We start from the raw sequence: 20,233 nt of genomic DNA, 5'->3' as shown, positions 1-20,233 counted from the left end.
TGAAATAAAGGAGAAAATACTAAGGGCAGCCAGAGAGAAAGGTCGAGTTACCCACAAAGGGAAGCCCATCAGACTCACAGCAGATCTCTTGGCAGAAACACTACAAGCCAGAAGAGAGTGGGGGCCAATATTCAACATTCTTAAAGAAAAGAACTTTCAACCCAGAATTTCATATCCAGCCAAACTGAGCTTCAGAAGTGAAGGAAAAATAAAATCCTTTGCGAACAAGCAAGTACTCAGAGATTTTGTCACCACCAGGCCTGCTTTACAAGAGCTCCTAAAAGAGGCACTACACATAGAAAGGATCAACCAGTACCAGCCATTCCAAAATCACACTGAATGCTAAAGAGCATCAACATAATGAAGAATCTACAGCAACTAACAGGTAAAACAGCCACTTAGCATCAAAATGGCAGTATCAAATTCACACATAACAATATTAACCCTAAATGTAAATGGACTAAATGCACCAAAAGACACAGACTGGCAAATTGGATAAAAAGCCAAAACCCATCAGTGTGCTGTATCCAGGAAACCCATCTCACATGCAAGGATACACAAAGGCTCAAAATAAAGGGATGGAGGAAGATTTACCAAGCAAATGGAGAGCAAAAAAAAGCAGGAGTTGCAATTCTCATCTCCGGTAAAATAGACTTTAAAGCAACAAAGATCAAAAGAGACAAAGAAGGCCATTACATAATGGTAAAAGGATCAATACAACAAGAAGAGCTAATGATCCTGAACATATATGGACCCAATGCAGGAGCACCCAGATACATAAGGCAAGTTCTTAATGACTTACAAAGAGACTTAGACTCCCACACAATAATAGTGGGAGACTTTAACACTCCACTGTCAATATTAGACAGATCAACCAGACAGAAAATCAACAAGGATATCCAGGGCTTGAACTCAGACCTGGAGCAAGCAAACCTGATAGACATTTACAGAACTCTCCACCCCAAATCCACAGAATATACGTTTTTCTCAGCACCACATCACACCTACTCAAAAATTGACCACATATTTGGAAGTAAAGCACTGCTCAACAAATGCAAAACAACTGAAATCATAACAAACAGCCTCTCAGACCATAGTGCAATCAAGTTAGAACTCAGAATTCAGAAACCAACCCAGAACCGCACAGCTTCATGGAAACTGAACAACTGGCCCTTGAATGTTGACTGGGTAAACAAAGAAATGAAGTCAAATAAAGAAGTTCTTCGAAACCAATGAGAATGAAGACACAACATGCCAGAACCTCTGGGACACATTTAAAGCAGTCTCTAGAGGAAAGTATATAGCAATAAGTGCCCATATGAGGAGAATGGAGAGATCCAAAATTGACACCCTATTGTCAAAATTGAAAGACCTAGAGGAGTAAGATCAAAAATACTCAAAACCCAGCAGAAGACAAGAAACTACTAAGATCAGAGCTGAACTGAAGGAGATTGAGACACGAAAAACCTTTCAAAAAATCCATAAATCCAAGAGCTGGTTTTTTGAAAAGATCAACAAAATAGACAGACCACTAGCCAGACTGATTAAAAATAAGAGAGAGAACAACCAAATAGATGGAATAAAAAATGATAAAGGGGAAATCACCAGATTCCACAGAAATTCAAACCATCATCAGAGAATATTACAAACAACTCTATGCACATAAACTAGTAAACCTGGAAGAAATGGATAAATTCCTGGACTCCTGCATCCTCCCAAGCCTAAACCAGGAGGAAGCTGAAACTATGAATACACCAATAACAAGGTCAGAAGTCGAGGTAGCAATTAAGAGCCTACCACACAAAAAAAGCCCAGATCCAGACGGGTTCACAGCCGAATTCTACCAGACACACAGGGAGGAGCTGGTACCATTCCTTCTAAAACTATTTCAAACAATCCAAAAAGAGGGAAGCCTTCCCAAATCATTTTACGAGACCAACATCATTCTGATACCAAAACCCGGCAGAGACCCAACAAGAAAAGAAAACTTCAGGCCAATATCCATGATGAACACAGATGCAAAAATCTTCAATAAAATATTGGCAAGCCGAATGCAACAGCAAATCAAAAAACGTATTCACCATGATCAAGTAGGATTCATCCCCGGGATGCAAGGCTGGTTCAACATAGGCTAGTCTATCAACGTAATTCACCACATAAACAGAACCAAAAACAAAAACCACATGATTATCTCAATTGACGCAGAGAAGGCATTTGACAAAATTCAACAGCCCTTTATGCTAAAAACCCTCAATAAACTCAGTATTGGTGGAACGTATCTCAAAGTAATAAAAGCTATTTATGACAAACCAACAGCCAATATCATACTGAATGGGCAAAAACTGGAAGCATTCCCTTTGAAATCTGGCACTAGACAAGGATGCCCTCTTTCACCACTCCTATTCAATATAGTTCTGAAAGTTCTAGCCAGAGCAATCGGGCAAGAAAAAGAAATAAAGGGTATTCAAATAGGAAAGGTGGAAGCCAAATTGTCTCTATTTGCAGACGACATGATAGTATACCTAGAAGACCCCATCACCTCAGCCCAAAAACTTTTGAAACTGATAAGCAACTTCAGCAAAGTCTCAGGATATAAAATCAATGTGCAAAAATCACAATCGTTCATCTACACCAATAACAGACTTAAAGCCAAATCAAGAACGAACTGCCATTCACAATTGCTACAAAAAGAATAAAATACCTTGGAATACAACTCACAAGGAATGTAAGGGACCTCTTCAAGGAGAACTACAAACTACTGCTCAACGAAATCAGAGAGGACACAAACAGATGGAGAAACATTCCATGTTCATGGTTAGGAAGAATTAACATTGTAAAAATGGCTATAGTGCCCAAAGTAATTTACAGAATCAACGCTATCCCCATCAAGCTACCATTGACTTTCTTCACAGAACTGGAGAAAACCACCATGAACTTCATATGGAACCAAAAGAGAGCCCGCATAGCCAAGTCAATTCTAAGCAAAAAGAACACAGCGGGGGGCATCACACTACTGGATTTCAAACTACAGTACAAGGCTACAGTAATCAAAGCAGCATGGTATTGGTACCAAAACAGAGATATAGACCAATGGAACAAAACAGAGGCACTGGAGGCAACACAACATATCTACAACTATATAATCTTTGATAAACCTGACAAAAACAAGCAAGGGGGAAAGGATTCCCTGTTTAACAAATGGTGTTGGGAAAGCTGGCTAGCCATGTGCAGAAAGCAGAAACTGGACCCCTTCCTGACACCTTACACTAAAATTAACTCCAGATGGATTAAAGACTTAAACATAAGACCTGGCACAATAAAAACCCTAGAAGGAAATCTAGGCAAAACTATCCAGGACATAGGAGTAGGCAAGGACTTCATGAACAAAACACCAAAAGCATTGGCAACAAAAGCCAAAATAGACAAATGGGACCTAACGAAACTCCACAGCTTCTGCACGGCAAAAGAAACAGTCACTAGAGTGGATCGGCAACCAACAGAATGGGAAAAAATTTTTGCAGTTTACCCACCTGACAAAGGGCTGATATCCAGAATTTACAAAGAACTCAAACGGATTTACAGGAAAAAAACTAGCCAGCCCATTCAAAAGTGGGTAAAGGATATGAACAGACACTTTACGAAAGAAGACATATATGAGGCCAACAATCATATGAAAAAATGCTCATCGTCACTGGTCAGAGAGATGCAAATCAAAACCACACTGAGATACCATCTCACGCCAGTTAGAATGGCGATCATTAAAAAATCTGGAGACAACAGATGCTGGAGAGGATGTGGAGAAAAAGGAACACTTTTACACTGTTGGTGGGAGTGTAAATTAGTTCAACCATTGTGGAAGACAGTGTGGCGATTCCTCAAGGCCTTAGAAATAGAAATTCCATTTGACCCAGCAATCCCATTACTGGGTATATATCCAAAAGACTATAAATCGTTCTACTATAAGGACACATGTACACGAATGTTCATTGCAGCACTGTTTACAATAGCAAAGACCTGGAATCAACCCAAATGCCCATTGATAATAGACTGGATTGGAAAAATGTGGCACATATACACCATGGAATATTATGCAGCAATCAGAAACGATGAGTTTGTGTCGTTTGTAGGGACATGGATGAATCTGGAGAACGTCATCCTCAGCAAACTGACACAAGAACAGAAAATGAAACACCGCACATTCTCACTCATAGGCGGGTGATGAAAAATGAGAACACATGGACACAGAAAGGGGAGTACTAAACACTGGGGTCTATTGGGAAAAGGGGGGGGCCAGTGGGAGGGGGAGGTGGGGAGGGATAGCCTGGGGAGAAATGCCAAATGTGGGTGAAGGGGAGAAGGAAAGTAAAGCACACTGCCATGTGTGTTCCTACGCAACTGTCTTGCATGCTCTGCTCATGTACCCCAAAACCTAAAATCCAATAAAAAATTAAAAAAGTGAGAAATAACTTCATAGTAGAAAAACCCAGAAGATACCATGATAATCAAGTGATCAAGGGTAACATCACTAGGAATAAAACACGAACGCTATATACTGCCAGATATGATGTACCAAAAAGGGAATATCATCTGTGTATTTTCTTCCCCAGAAGTGCCTAGTTCCAATCTAATCATGTGATTATCAGGCAAACCAAAACTGAGGAAAATTCTACCAAATAGTTACTTGGTGTTTTTCAAAAGTGTGTTAGTTCATTCTCACACTGCTAATAAAGATGTACCCAAGACTGGTTACTCTATAAAGAAAAAGATTTAATGGACTCAGTTCCACTTGGCTGGGGAGGCCTCACAATCATGGTAGAGGGTGAAAGGCACATTTTAACATGGCAGCAGGCAAAAGAATGAGATTCAAGTGAACAGGGTTTCTCCTTATAAAACCATCACATCTCATGAGACATTCACTAACATGAGGACAGTATGGAGAAACCACTCCCATGATCCATCTCCCACAACACATGGGAATTAGGAGAGCTACAGTTCAAGATAAGGTTTGGGTGAGGACACAGCCAAAACACATCAGCAAGTATCAAGGTTATAAAAGACGAAAAGACTGAGGAATTGACACACCAAAGGAGATTTAGGAGGTGTGACAACTAAGTGAAATGTGGGCCCTTGGACTTAATCCTGCAATAGGAAAATGACATTAGTGGAAAATCTGGAGAAATCTGAAAGCCTGGAGTTTAAATAGAAACGTACTAATATTAATTTGTAAGTTTTGGTAATTTTATTATGGTCATACAAGATGTGAAGATGAAGAGAAGCTGTGAGATGGCTATACGGGGACTCTGTACTATTGTAACTTTTCCATAAGTCAAATTATTTCAAGATAAGTTAAAAAATTACATGACTAGTATTACTGCTAACAAGAAATCTGAAATTTGAGAAACAAAAACGTACCATGCAAAAACCATACCCCCAAAGAGGATTATTAGAGATAAAGAGACTTTATAAGTCAAAGGAATCAAGCCAACAGGAAGATATCACAATTGTAAATCTGCATTTGTACCAAATATAAATCTGTGCCAAATACAGCATTAGTATTGTACATACTATATATATTAGTCATAGAATGGGACAGGATTGAAGAGTGATATGACATGTACTCAGATGAAACACATAGCATTTAGGATCACGAAAAAAAATCCAAAAGTTAAAAAGCAAATATCAAATTATAAAAAATTTGCAAACTTTCTACTTGTAAAGAATGCTTCAAAGTCAACAGTAATAAATTTTGAATTATCTTTCTAGTAATTACAGTCAGGCTGTAATAAGCCTTTATTTCAAAGTATTGTTGCATTTGAGAACCAGCTAAGCATTTTTAAAAAGTAGCTCTCTGCACTGTTTCAATAATACTGAGTGGAGGCTTGGAAATGTTTTTGGAAAGTTCTCTAGGTGATTCAAAACATTATACAACCAAATTTGGAAACCCCTCTTCTATGTCAGCCTCTCACTTATCTGAGAAACAACTCTCCTGTCTTAGATTCAAGTTGGCTGTGAAACCTGAATCTAAACCCCACACTCGCATTCCTTTGAATTCATCCGGGTGGCTTTCTGGTGTGCGTATTGGCACCCTACAGGCAGCTGGGCAGATATTTCACTTACGTTCCTTCTGTCTATGCTATTCTTTACCAGCACCTATAAATTTAGATATGCCTGCCTAAAATCTAAAACCATATCTAATCAAAGGACAAATAAAGAATGTAAAAATCTGATATCTAAAGAGATCCGTAGATGAAACTTCAATGTGTCCTTGTCACTTAAGTTAATGGGGCCAAAAATACCTTGGAGCACCTCTCCAGGAACACCTTGGGCATGCCTCTTTTCATATAAAATAGACCTTCAGGCAAATCCACTGGCAGTGGATGACTTGGGGTAAGTTAATTCTTCTAGTATTGAAATTTATCATTCACTCCTCATTTTCTTTTTATGGAGTATCTTTGATAATTTAGAGCAATAATATTCAGATTTTAGTGATCATAAAGAAGAAATTTTTAGAAGTGGAAATTCTTGACCACCTACCCTGAGATTATGTGTAATTAACTTTGAGGTGAGTCCCCCAAACCTATTGTTTTTAAATAAGTATCTTTTCATGATTCTAATGAAGATCATGAAGGGGTGGGGGGGGTCACAAAATTACCCTGTAAAAAGAAATCCCAGGTAAGAGAATCTCCTTGAATTTTATTTGTTTATGGTTACTCTGTAGCTGAAAACTAGTAGACACTGAACTTCATCAATGCTGACATTCTAAGGAAAAATAGAATTTGCTAAAATATAAAGGGGAAAAAATCTAGCTTTGAAAATGAGCCTACCTCTCACTGATTAGTTGATTTTTTTAATAAAAGACAATTTTTGTGAAATGACTCACTTGAGGATTACAGGCTAAGTATGATAATAGTCATTAATATTCTGGCCACATATGCAATTCATTTAGCAAATGCTTTGCTCTTTGAATCGTGAAGTTCTTAATGTAATTGCATCCAGCAGCTGGTACGTGGCAGTGGACCCCTCTGTGGCTATGTGGATCTCTCCCTTCAAAAATTGGATAGAAACCTCTATGTGTGGCCCTGATGCACAGTACCTTCAGTTTCCATCTGTCCTTCTACCTCATTTCTAGAAAATTACTCAGTTTTATTTGGAATTAAAGAGGAAATATTTTTTCCATCTTGTGGTTCTGACTGAATGTGAAGTTATTCTAAGCTGTTTTGAAGGTTGGTATAAAAAAAAAAAAAACACAACAATCTCTAAAAAAAACTTAATCTCTCGTATGTATGCAGCAGTTGTTATGAAACCAGCAAGGCGGAATGTGAAGACAATTTGGTTATCATCACATTATATCGCCTTTTGCTTTTTCCTCAGACTTTCACCTTTTCTTAAATGTTGAATCTTGGGCTATATTTTTCATCACATCCACCCAAGAAGTGCTTTTCCCATCAACTGAATTTTCTTTTTAACTTCATTTGCCATTTAGCTTTTGCTAAGTACAACTGGGAGTAGCATTATGGTCTCGGTAACAGAAGAAAAATTAAATGTGTTAAAAAGCTGTCTGGTGCTTTTTCTAGGGAGGTGAGGCTTCATTGTCATGCATGAGCCTATTGGTTGCCTTCTAACAGAGGACACGAAAGTGTGATTGTAGAAAATCCTATTGTGGGTTTTGGAAGTTCATGCAGCGGAACAATCCTTACTGCTCAGGCGCCCTGCCCTTCGCAATTTGTTAAATTGTATTTCTCATTAGAGACTAGCTGATAACACTTCTAACAAGCCAGGGGGGAAGTATGTTTTGCAGTAGCTTAATTTGAGAAAATTAAGATATACTTAAGATTGTACCCATCTTAGGGAAAAATGAAATAACTCATTATGAAAAGAATAGGCTGCTTATTATTCTGACAGGGGACAATTTGACGAGCAAATTTTGAACTGTCATAGCCAACTTCCTGGCCTTTGCATTATTTGGTGGTTCTTAAAAAGAATTAACCAACTTTAGGAGGTGAGCAGATGCTGACAGACTTTCAAAAATACACAAACTTGCAAAGGAAAATTAATATAGCTTAAAATTCTGATGCCTGTGCTGCCAGCCCATTTTGTGTATATTTGTGGCAGGGTATTTTATAAACTTCTCTGAATACCACCTTTCTTTTACCTACCCCTTAGATTTAATAGAAATGGGAAATGCATACAAATTTTTTCAAACAAATGTTTGTATAATGCAACCTTTATGTACTATAATTAACCATTCTTTAATAATTGGACATTAAATTTATAATAATCTTGATCCATAAATGAAGGCCTAAAATATTTGCGAAAAACTCCATATTTCCACAAGTAAATTAAATGGCAATGATGGATTCTGGATCTCCCTGTTTGTAGTAACTGATTTACTTCTGGGGGAAAAAACAAATGTCGGATAGAATCACAGGCCTTAAAACTGGTTATTTGGGAAATGTGTTTAGTTATATTGGGGGTTGTTTCCTAAGTAGCTACTTAGGAATGTTTGTGGTCAGCAGATTAGAGCAAGAGTCCCAGTCTTTTGTTCAACAAAGGGAATACGCTTATAGCTCCATATCTGCCAGATTGTGGCAGTTCATTATGAAGTGAGAGTTGGGGTTAGGAACTCTACACTCTAACTCTGACTGGGAAGGGAAAGAAAGCAATAGCCTATGGTGAGAAACATGGAAGGTTATGAAGTGACTAGTGCTTGAAATAGATTCTTTGGGAAGAGAAATAAGGTCAACTTTTTAACCAGATAAAAGTTTGACATCTTCGACTCAAATTTTGTTTGGCCAAGTCAGAGGCTAATTTAGAGGTAGGAGGAGGATTCACCTCGAGTTTAAAACAAACTGAGTAAAGTGAGTAATTCAAAATTTATCTTATTACTGTTGACTTTGAAACGTTGTCTTTACAAGTATATAAAAACATTGTCTTTACAAGTATATAAATTATAATTTGATTTTTAATTTTCAGATTTTTTTCATGATCCTAAATGCCACAGATGTCCTCTGAGTATATGGCATATCATTGCTCTATTAGTCATGGAATAGAACAGGATTGGAGAATATATGTACACATGCATACGTGTGTATGTATGCATATATATACACACGCGGATTTACAGTTGTGATCTCTTCCTGTTGGCTTGATTCCTTTGATTTACAAAGTATCCTTATCTCCAATAATCCTCTTTGGGATCTAATTTTTACACGGTATTTTTTTCCTCTCAAATTTCACACATTCCTTGTTAGCAGTAATATTGGTCACTGAATCTTGAAATACTTTTAGACTTACAGAAAAGTTACAAGAATAGTACAGTATACAAAATCCTGGGGTGCGGGGGATCTCATTCATCTCCTTCATTGTTGAAACGCCTAGTGGAGGACCAGTACAGAGTAGGCATGCGATAAGTACTTTTTGAAAAACCTTGGGGTAGGATGCTAGATTATTGAATGATGGGGAAAAAGTGGAGAATGGGCATTTGCACAGGGATGTTTCAGTGGAGAATGGGCAATTGGACATCATGCAGGATTGGCTATTAGAAATCTACTTTGTGGGAATGATTGGCATGCATAAGGAACAAGGCCGGAAATAGTTTGAGAGCAGTTTGCAGAAAAGTTTATGACTGGCAGACTAAGCGTGGTCCATTTGTCCATTAGTCACTGAAAGTGACCGATAGTTTTGGAAGTTAAAAATGGTAAAACTGGCATTTAAGAAAGATCTGGCATGGGTATGCAATAACCAGGAGGGAATGAACAAAAAGGAATGATGTTGAGCTTTCCCGGAACTCATATGTTCAATGTGAAGGAAAAAAGACAATATGGGTGATATCTTTAATAAGTCAACCTTAATAACTAGGCAACTTCTGTATACTTTGCCCTATGAACTTAGGGACCATAAACACAACTTAGAGACCATAGGCCATTTCTTCAAAGAGGTTTTATTTGTATTGAGTCCTTGAGCCTGCCTTATAGATATACAGGAGATCTCTTCAAGACTGGCCTGCTGTCTTTTCTTTCAAATCCATTTGCTTTACCCTAGAAACAGCAGTTCCTACTCTGACACATCTTAAGTAGGCCTCTCGATAGTAACACTTTGATCCCAGCCCCAATTACCTCAACATGAGGGTTCCTGGATCTGCTTTTGGCCCACATTCTGCAGCCACTAGCAAGCTCTGTTCTACCCTCACCCCAGTCCCAGGGTCCTATAACCCCCATCCTGTTTCAATGTCTGGTACTATTTTAATTCTTGCAATTTCAGATTTTTCTTCATGATCCTAAATGCCATAGACATCATCTGAGTATATGGCATATCATCACTATTAGCCATGGAATAGGACAGGAGAATATATACAGTGTAGTGCATGAGTATATGTCTCAAGTAAGCTATTACTATTTTACAGATGAGGAAACTAAGGCACAGAGATTATTCAGATGGAAGGTGGAAAAAATTGAAACCTAGCCATTCTGGCTCCAGTGCCAAAGCCACATGAGGTTACACAGATTAGAAAAGGGAATAAGTGAATTAAGAATTTCCTACAGAAGGTTTGAAATTTTTCCAAGCAAACAAGAATGTAAGTGAGGACAGGATGAGAGGGGCACTCAACATCAGGAAATTGTGGACCCGTTTCCAGAACCAAATGTGATTTCTCACATCTTCATGTCTTTACACTTCTGGTTTCTATACCAGATATGCTTTCTGCCTTTTATTTTGACCAACTCCTGTTCATTTAAAAAAAAAAAAAAAAAAACAAAACCACACACCACACTTAGCTCAGATACGTAACCTTGTCTTGAAGGCTTCCTTACATGCAATGTTTTTGGCTTATTGCTCTCCACTCTGTGCTGACTTCTGTCATAGCTTGTGGTAGACTGATTGTTAAAAAAAAAAAAAAAAAGTTGCCCTCAATTGTTCGTGAGTTTCTATATCCACACACTTTGCAGCCCATCAGGAGGTTGTATGTATTCCTCCCCCTCACCCCCTATCCTTAAGTATAGACTGGCCTGTCATTTTCTCTGGCCAAGAGTGGGAGGAGTGATGATGCTATCCCCCCAGTTTTCAGGCTGGAACTCGAGACCTCATGACTTCTGATCTTTTGGAGCCTTGTCCTGAACATGGTAAGGAAATCTATGGAGGAGAGGTGAGACAACCCTTAGAAACAAACCCTTCTTTGGCCCCTACCTGGTCTAGATGCATGAAGGAGCCCAAATAAGAAAGGTCAAATCTGGCTCAGATCAACAACACTGCTTAGTCGACCTGTAGACCCACGAGAAACAAAAAAGACTGTTGTTCTAAGCCACTAAGTTTTGGGATGGTGTATTACACAGCAATTACTGATACAGAAATTGATGCCTAAAACAAAATCCTAAAATATGTGGCATTAGCTTTGTGTAGGAGTAGTGACTAGAGACTTCAAAAGCTAAGTCTAGAAAAATTGAGAAAATTTTTAGGGGAGACTGGAAAACTGGCAATCCATGTTGTATAGTAATGAAGTGACTAACAACTGTTATTTGTAGCACCTTGGAGGATAGAACATGTCCCTAACGACTATTTCAGTTTGGCTAAGATCACTATGCACAAGAATGAGTGTCAATTAGCTGCTGCCTGATGAATATGACAAGGTACAGAAATCAGAACTTAAAAAAGCTAATTTGTGAGATACAAAGTTTGCATAAAATTTTCTTATCTCCACCCTCTCAAGGCAGTGAAAGATCAAATACAGGGCATGTCAGAAAGACATGGCCTTGGGGTGAAGACAGACATGGATATAGGGAAGCAATTTACAGAACCTAGGCAAATAAATGTTGCTCAAGTAAAGCAAAAACATGTGATTATAGTGAGAAACTGATATGCAGGAAATGTAGAAAGCTTTGAGTTAAAAATTTGAATATGTGCTTGTTTCTATACCTACCAACTTCCCCTTTTATTCCATAATTGTCAACCTCTTCTCCTTCATTTGCCCTCCCAATTTTTTGCTACTGCCCTATCTTTCAATGATGGGAACAATTGAAACATACCTGGAATGAAGGGAACCTTGGAAAACTGAGCCCAAAATTCAGCGTGAAATTTCCCCTTGAGGCATCCTTTAACTCCTAAGCTATGCTTACATGTGACAAAATAAGGCAAATCTCTAAAGAAAATCTCAGGTTGTAGCAACTGCAGAACTAAGTAGCTGAGCAGGGAGTTTTGGCCATCAGCTAGCAGTGGGTAGACAGAAGTTGGAGTTCATGGTCCAACAAAGTTGAGAAGCTCCATGAAATGCCCTCCTGCTTTCAGCTGAGACTCCAGACAGAATTGACCAAGGATTATGCAACTGTATTAAAAGCTGCTCTCTAGTAGACCATGTTCCCATTATCTGTTACTATTTTGCAAGGCATCTCAAAATTTAGAGATTTAGAGGAAAACTTACTATCTTTCATCATTTTGGGGGTTGACAGACTCAGCTGGGTAGTTCAGTGATCTTCATGTGCAGCCAGATATTGAGACTGCAGTTGTTTGAACGTTTTTTTCACTCAAGTGCCTAGAGCCTGGGCTGGGAGGTTTAAAATAGCTGCTGAGTGGCCAGGTGCGGTGGCTCACACCTGTAATCCCAGCACTTTGGGCCAAGGCAGGCAGATCACGAGGTCAACAGATTGAGACCATCCTGGACAACATGGTAAAACCCTATCTCTACTAAATATAAAAATTAGCAGGGCATGGTGGTGGATACCTGCAATCCCAGCTACTCAGGAGGCTGAAGCAGGGGAATTGCTTGAACTTGGGTGGCAGAGGTTGCAGTCAGCTGAGATTGCAGCATTGTACTCCAGCCTGGGTGACAGAGTCAGAGTGAGACTAAAAAAAAAAAAAAAAAAAAAAAAAAAAAAAAAAAAAAAAAAATGCTGCTGAGTAGTCAAGCATTCGTCTCTATAGAAGTCTTTTCTACATGACTGGTTTGGCTTCCTCGTGGCGTGGAAGTCTGAGTGTAGCTGGACTTCTCATATAGTGACTGGCTTCCTCCAGAGTGGGCATTTCAAAAGACAAGGCCAGTCTCTTAAGACCTGGACCAAAAATTGGCACAGCATCACTTCTGAGACAGTATGGAGAAGAGACTATCCTGGCAGACAAGAAACTTGGTAACCAAGATCCCAATGGGTCTCACATGTCTTAGATATATTCCCTCCCCCAGCCTTCTGCTACCCAAATCACATAGTCTCTCATAACTTAGCTGATCAGGCTGAAATCCAAACCACAAAAGGAAGAACCTAACCATTTAACTGAGTAATATCTTCCAAAGTTGCTGAATCTGGACTCGCTTATTCCTTAGAGGAACTGGACCAGATCCAGCCTGCTGAAGACAAGATGAAATCCGGTACTGACCTTTCATGACCTTCTTCTCACTATAATCTCATTGTAATAAAATCTCTGCCCAAGGTGGGGCTATCCACCATTTTCTGTACATGGGCTTGTCAAGGCATGACGTCCCCCCACGCAGGCACAGGGAAAGCCCCACCTAATCAGGCCAGCTGGTGGCAACTTTTCCCATGTCAGCTTCCTTAAAATGAGAAGAGCCTGGCACCTGCAGGAGCTAGCACCAGGAGCCCTTTCTAGTATGCTGCTCCCTTGGGAAGCTCAAGCAGCAAACCTAGCCTGAGAAAATTTCTGCTTAGCAGAGAGCCAAAGAACTTGGAGTTCCAGGTGCAGTAACGCTTCTGCCATATTAGATTTATCAAAGCAGTCCCAGAGTCCAGTTAGAGGAGGAGCAATTCAACGAAACTAATGTCAAAGAATTTGAGGCTATCTTTAAGCCCCAAACTAGCTCTACAAAAGCTTTAAGTACAGCTGCAACTGGATGAAGCTGATCTTCACGTAGTCTATTTGCCTGTCGGGGGCGGGGGGGGGGGGGGGGGGGGCGGGAATTTAGTCTTCCCGGGAGAAATGTTACTTCATCCAGAAACCTCTTGGATCAGGTTCAACTCAGCTTTGCTGTGCTAACTCCAACTGTGGGCCACGAGGTTTCACAATGACTGACTGATTAAAAGCCTTCTAATACATGGCTTATTATGAGGCTTTCACCCAACCAACAGTCATACAAGTATATTCAATATCCACAGGCAGTACTGAAAGGGGGAAAACCACCACAGTGAGTAGCTCAGGACACCAGCACACTGATCAACTGAGTAGGTCGGGCTTTCCCAAGGTGGCAGAGAGTGTTGCCACTCTTTCCCAGCAGTGCTTACAGTGGCTGCTGCCTATGAAAAAGAGGTTATCAGAGTTGTCATGGGCAGAGATTCTGCAGGCATCTTCGCCATTGCCAGTTTCTTTGCAGTTTTTATGACCCTGTACGGGAGTATCCATGGCCATGATATCAGCTGACTTTTGGATTCACTTTGTCAGGTCTTAGGATACCACCTGCTGTGATCAGGCATCCCAATCATTTCAGTCCACCATGCCTGTTTATCACTTTGAGGGGTCAACAGTTTCACTTTAGGCTGAGTCACTTATCAAAGTGACTATTATGAGAAATTTACAATCACAAAACATTAAGACCCTACAAGTTGTTCATGTACAATGTTTTACATTCAATGAAAAATTAGAAATCCCTAAAAATAGAACCAAATGTCCAAAAGCCAAGAGAAAAGTAACCAATAAAAGCAGGACCAAATGGTGCAGAAATTCTACAACTTAAAAATACAACATCAGATATTAAGCAGATTAAACATGGAATAAAGATGGATCACTAAACTGAAATATAGGTTAGTAGAAAATAATCATTTCTAATTATACAGAGAACAAAATTGGAAATATAAAATGAGTGTAAATATGTAATAGGCGGTGAAAAGTATTAGTACATGTAACTGGAGTTTCAGGAAGAGAGACAGAAGGAAACAAAACGCATCTAAAGGAATATTGGCCAGGATTTTTTCCAAAAGTTGGGAGATATCAAGCTTACAGAGGCAAGAAGTGCTATAAACCCCAAGCAGAATTACACGAAGAATTACATCTAAACAAAAGTATTTGAACTGACAAAAATCAAACTACAAAGAAAAATCTTTAAAATGGCCAGAAAAAAGACACCCTCCTTCAAAACAATGAGATTGACAGTTGACTTTTCAACAGAAATGCTGAATGCCAGAATTCAACAAGATGATTAGTATCTTTGAAGAGTTGGAAGGAGATAACTGCCAATTTAGAATTCTATATATAGTGACAATATCCTCATAAAAGAAAGCAACATAAAGACAGATTTAAACAAAAAATGAGAATTTGTTTCCAGGAGACTTGTGCTAAAAAAAATACTAAAGGAACACTTTATGCAGAAAAAGAGAAAATACCTTAAATGGAAACAAAACAGCGCAGGAAGGACTGAAGATCACTATGAGGGAGGAAGAGAAAATCTAAATAAACTGAGAAGAACAATTACAACATCGTTTGTGGTTTAAAAATAAAAGTTATAATACAACAGAAAAATATATAGAAGGCAACGAGGAAAGGCAAAAAAAAGAGTTGTGCTGTCAGATTACATAGGAAGCAGTGAAAACTCATGTTAGGAAGACTCATACATTACGAATGCATCTTGAAATGTCTAAGATAACCACTAAAACCACCATTAAGGGAGAAAATAGAAAAATGATCTTTAAAATGCTTAATTCAAAAGGCAAGGAATAAAAATTGATAAACAAAATCAGACGATAGATTTAAGCCCAAATGTATCCGTAATTACATTAAATATAAAGAAACTAAAGACTCCAATTAAAAAGCAGAAATTATTAGAGTGTGTACCAAACAAAAAATCTAATTATATGCTCCTTACAAAGTTTAAAAGCTGTAAAATGTGAGGCACAGAGGGCTAGAGTAAAAATATAGAAAAGGCTGTATCCTGCAACACTAACCACAGGAGAGCCTATATAACTATTCTAATGTAAGACAAACTAAACCTGAAGCCAACAGCATTGCTAGAAATAGGTATTTTGTTAGAAGATGGAGAGGTTAAATTAAAAAATAAATGAAAAAAAACTTGACAAATTTAACATCACAGTTGGAGGCCAGGTGTGGAGACTTGGGCCTGTACTCACAGCACTTTGGGATGCTGAGGCTGGCAGATCACTTGAGGCCAGGAGTTTCAGACTAGCCTGGCCAACATAGCCATCTCTACTAAAAATAAAGAATTAGCTAGGCATGGTGGCATGTGCTTGTAGTGCCAGCTACTCAAAAAGGTGAAGGCACGAGAATTGCTTGTACCTGGGAAGCGGAGGTTGCAGTAACCCAAGATTACACCCTGCACTCCTGCCTGGGTAACAGTGTTACAGAAGACAGAGCAAGACTTAAAAATTGCAGCTGGAGATTTTAACTCAGTCTCAGTAATAAGCAGATAAAGATGAATAAGGATAGAGACAATATGAACATGTTAATTACAAACTGATCTATATAGGATAGTCTACTACAAAACTAAAGAGAAAATTGTTTTCCAAGCACACGAGATTTGTCAAAATAGACATAAGTTTTAAAGAAAGTCTTAACAAATTTCAAAAAGGCAAATATTTGACACTATGTATTCAAACGGGAGTAAAATTGAGCTTGAAGCCAAAAAAGCAAAAATAACTAGCAAAAAAATGATTAGACTTGGGAAATTAGTTTCTAAAAACCTATGGGTCAAGGAAGTCACAGAAAATATTTTAACCAAACATGAAAATGATACATCAAGATATAGCCAAGTCAAAAAAAACGAAAGACAACCTTAAATGCCCATCTTAGAAAAGACAATGCTGAAAGTCATCTAAAGCAAGTATCTCAGGAAGAGACAGAACAAAAAAAAACAACAAAAACCGTTAAGTTAAAAGGGCCAGGCACGGTGGCTAACACCTATAATTCCAACACTTTGGGAAGCCAAAGAGGGTGGATCTCTTGAGGTTAGGAGTTTGAGACTGGCATTGCCAATATAATGAAGTCCTGTCTCTACTAAAAATATTACAAAAAATAGCTGGATGTGATGATGCATGTCTGTAGTTCCAGCTACTCACGAGGCTGAGGTGGGACAATCACTTGAATATGGGAAGCAAGTTTCCCTTGAAGAATCACTTGAATTTGCAGTGAGCAGAGGCATGGGTGCAGGGAGCAACTGGGGAAAGAGTATGGGATGAGGGTGGAGAGATTCTAAGAAGTAGAAAGAGGAAAGACAGCTTTGCCACTTTCCCAAATATGTGACCCTGCTGTCCAGTGATGACAAATGTACTCATATCTAGAGTCCTAGCTATCCCAAATCCTGTGTGTCCCAGTTTCTGTAACCTAGCTTCTGGTCTTATTCTTTCTCCTGACTCTTTCAGGCTAAGTCTCTTGAATACTTGGGTACAGTATACAAGTGTCAGGGCTAAAACTGACCTGTTATCAGATGGAGTATTGAGATGACAACATCCAGGCCTCCACATTGGAACAAAGCCATCTGTACTTTATCCTGAAGGCACTGCAGGACAATCATCACTCTGGTCTCCCCAGCATGTCTGTTAGAATACAAAACAAGGTTGCGTATAACTGCTATTTTTGGTATAAACTTCCAAACATGTGAAACAAAATCACAGAGGAAAACAAAGTTTTCTGAAGTAGGGGAGCACCTTAAATGGGTATTGTTTTTCCATTGGAAAGAACAGACTAGAAACAATTTCAAACTATAAAGAAACAGTAACAGAAAAACCTGGGAAAAATAGTGACTGTTCATGTTACTCAAGCTGTATTGACAGGAAACCAAACCAACCAACCAATGTAGTTAGACAACCAGTTGATGCAGTTTTAGAAGAATGCATCAAGCTTGTTGCTTAATTGCAATTTTTTCAACAAAGCTCGACAAAGCACGAAAGAATTATCTTCAGAAAATTGGGTAAGGTTCGGTAGTTATTCAAAGGGATTCGTCTCAAACAAATAATTTGAAAGTCCCAAAAGTAAGACTTTTAGGGCCAAAGACCTTGAGTGTACTGTGGTTTTTCCCTTGATTAACTGGCCTCTTCCAGACTTGTGCTTTTGTCTATGGTTATTTTATATGACATTTGTCTTGTCAGGTTAAGATTTTCTAGGGGGGGTTTCTGCTGGGTTCTTACTAGTACATTCTCAAATGCCTTCTGTTTGACATTTTCTCCTCCCCGAGATGAAAACAACCCAACTGAAAATGTCAGGAGTGTTGGGTTGGGTATAATTGATATTAGAAAATGCCTGTCCTTTTTGACGAGTTGGCACGAGATTTTGGACCAAAGTAGTCTGTTTACTGCCTGTAAACATTTTGTTGACCTGAGAAAGTTTCATGAAGCCTATTTGTATATTCTGATAGAGAAACACTGTGGAAAGGATTTTGTTGGGTCATTTTGAAAACTTTGGCTCTCATTCACCAGATATTTATTGAAAGCCTCCATTTCAGATATGATACGCCTGGGGGGAATGTTTAGGGAAGTGTCTTTCAAACTGAACATCAAGATATTAGTAGATGTTCCTCTTACAAAATGGTTTCTGGTCACAGGAGCTTGCAACATAAACTTTCTTTGAATCTTAGCACATATTAGAATGATAAAGTTCCTAAGAGTCTTGCAGCAAAGAAACCTGATTAATTTTGCTTTGTTTAACCCAGTGTTTCCTTTTCTTACCTTAATTTTTTTTCTGACCATGGAACCCCTTATTCTAGAACATTCATTATATCTCATGAGATAGCAGGGAGTTCTAGGGAAAGGGAATGGAATCAGCTCTCTGCACTCCTGGTATCTGAAGGGTAGAAATTAAAAAACCTTCACAGCATATCATGTATTAGAGAAGTGCTGAACAAAAAATGCATGTTGCAAGGAATCTGGTAATAAAACATGTTAGTGGCAGAAAAAAAAAACCCATGTCAACATTTTGCCAAAGGATTTTTCTCTCCTTTTCTCCTTTGTCTCCTAGTCCTAATCCATTACCTTTCTTGAGCCTCAGGCACAGAGAAGCAATAGTTCCTTTTCCTTGAACTCTTCTTGTAAGCCATACTATGTCTTCGGTTTCTGCCAGTTTCCTTAATGACTTTGTTGTTGCCCATACAATCTGTGTCAAAAAGAGGTTTGGCTTAAACTCTCATTCAGTATGTATGAGCAAGCATCATTGAGTCAAATCTAACAAATATGAAGGGGATAAATCTGGAGATAGATTCTCAATGTGGTTGGTGGACGTACAGCCCGGAATCAGTCCTAAATCCTAAGAGTGTGGGCAGAAAGCCAGAGAATTTCCCCAAGTAGAGGGTCTAGTTAGTTGTTTCAAGAGTCAATGGGATCAGTAAATGCTAGGTGGTGAAGGTCGAATAGTCTGGTCAATATACCCTGGGAGTCAAATGTTGAATGAGAAGAGTCTCTACACTGAAAAGAGCATTCATAGCTCTCAGAATTGGGGGAGAGTGAAGAAGTTTCTCTGGGAAACAGTTTAGTTCAACTTTGGATTTCAAAACAAACTAAGAAAATATCCAGTCATGAAATGTTCTGCAAGTTTTCAGGTGCCTCCAGATATAGAGGGTGGTGGTATCTTGTCTCCTAATGCAGTTCAAAAGCCAAATACTGTCGTACCAGAGAGCACAGAAACTTAACACTAAGACAAAAGTGTGCCAAATTACAGGGTCTGTATTGCTGGCAGCCACAGAGGACTCACGCCTCTCCAACCGGTAGCCCCGAGCTTAGGGGGAGCAAGGTATTTAAGCTGCAAAATCGTATTTTTGTTCCGGGGGGCACAGGGGTGGGGGCAAGGCAAGCTGTCTGTATAGAAGCTAAAGTCAGCTGTTTGTTGCAAGGGGAGGGGATAGCAGTGGAAATTTACCCTTAGAGAATAACACTTTTGAGAATTGCAGTACAGTAACAGTTCTGAGAACTACACCTCTGCCCAGGGCCCAGGTGGCTTCTCTTTTAGCCCCTATCTTATTCCCCCGTTGTTTTGTACATGAATTACATTGATTCCCTGATTAAGACTGTTTGGTTAGTCTGGCTTAAGGGCCCATACTGGGATTTTAGGACCATTAACAAAATTGATTTTTGTCTGGATTATGTTGAATAGCCGATTTAAAAAGGCAAGGGCTAAACAGTTTTTAGTGTGTAGGGTTAGGGGTTCTGCCAATCCAATGAGTAGGGAGGTAAGCCAGGGGGACTAAGAACGTTTTTGATACCAACTTTTAGAAGTTTTTGGAGGTGTTTGATTTTTAGATTTGCCTAATTAGGATAAGGCTGTTTCAGATAAGTCCAGATTTATTAGTCTAAAAACAACATTGCTT

At 39.0% G+C, this 20,233-nt stretch overlaps 1 protein-coding gene across 30 annotated transcripts in view; it reads right to left on the bottom strand.

The window, feature by feature from the left end:
* Positions 1-20,233, bottom strand: part of LOC128929302 (uncharacterized) — a 397,062-nt gene that overhangs the window by 159,429 nt on the left and 217,400 nt on the right. For 16 of the 30 annotated variants that reach the window (XR_013524974.1, XR_013524972.1, XR_013524973.1 and 13 more), the window contains one exon: positions 17,356-17,474. The exons of 2 other annotated variants lie outside the window; for them this stretch is intronic. Coding sequence is in view for 11 of the 28 variants with exons in the window: in XM_078345944.1 (XP_078202070.1) it covers positions 17,356-17,402 (47 nt within the window). In the remaining 17 variants the exon portion in view is untranslated. Of the gene's footprint in view, positions 1-12,697; positions 12,832-17,355; positions 17,475-18,905; positions 19,027-20,233 lie in introns of those variants that run through there. 12 more of the 30 variants (XR_013524975.1, XR_008475537.2, XR_013524977.1 and 9 more) reach the window with 2 other exon arrangements.

The sequence above is a fragment of the Callithrix jacchus genome, chromosome 12 (genome assembly GCF_049354715.1).
Source record: "Callithrix jacchus isolate 240 chromosome 12, calJac240_pri, whole genome shotgun sequence".
NCBI lineage: Eukaryota > Metazoa > Chordata > Mammalia > Primates > Cebidae > Callithrix > Callithrix jacchus.
Note: the sequence above shows the minus strand (reverse complement) of the source record. Positions and strands in the feature narration are given on the sequence as shown.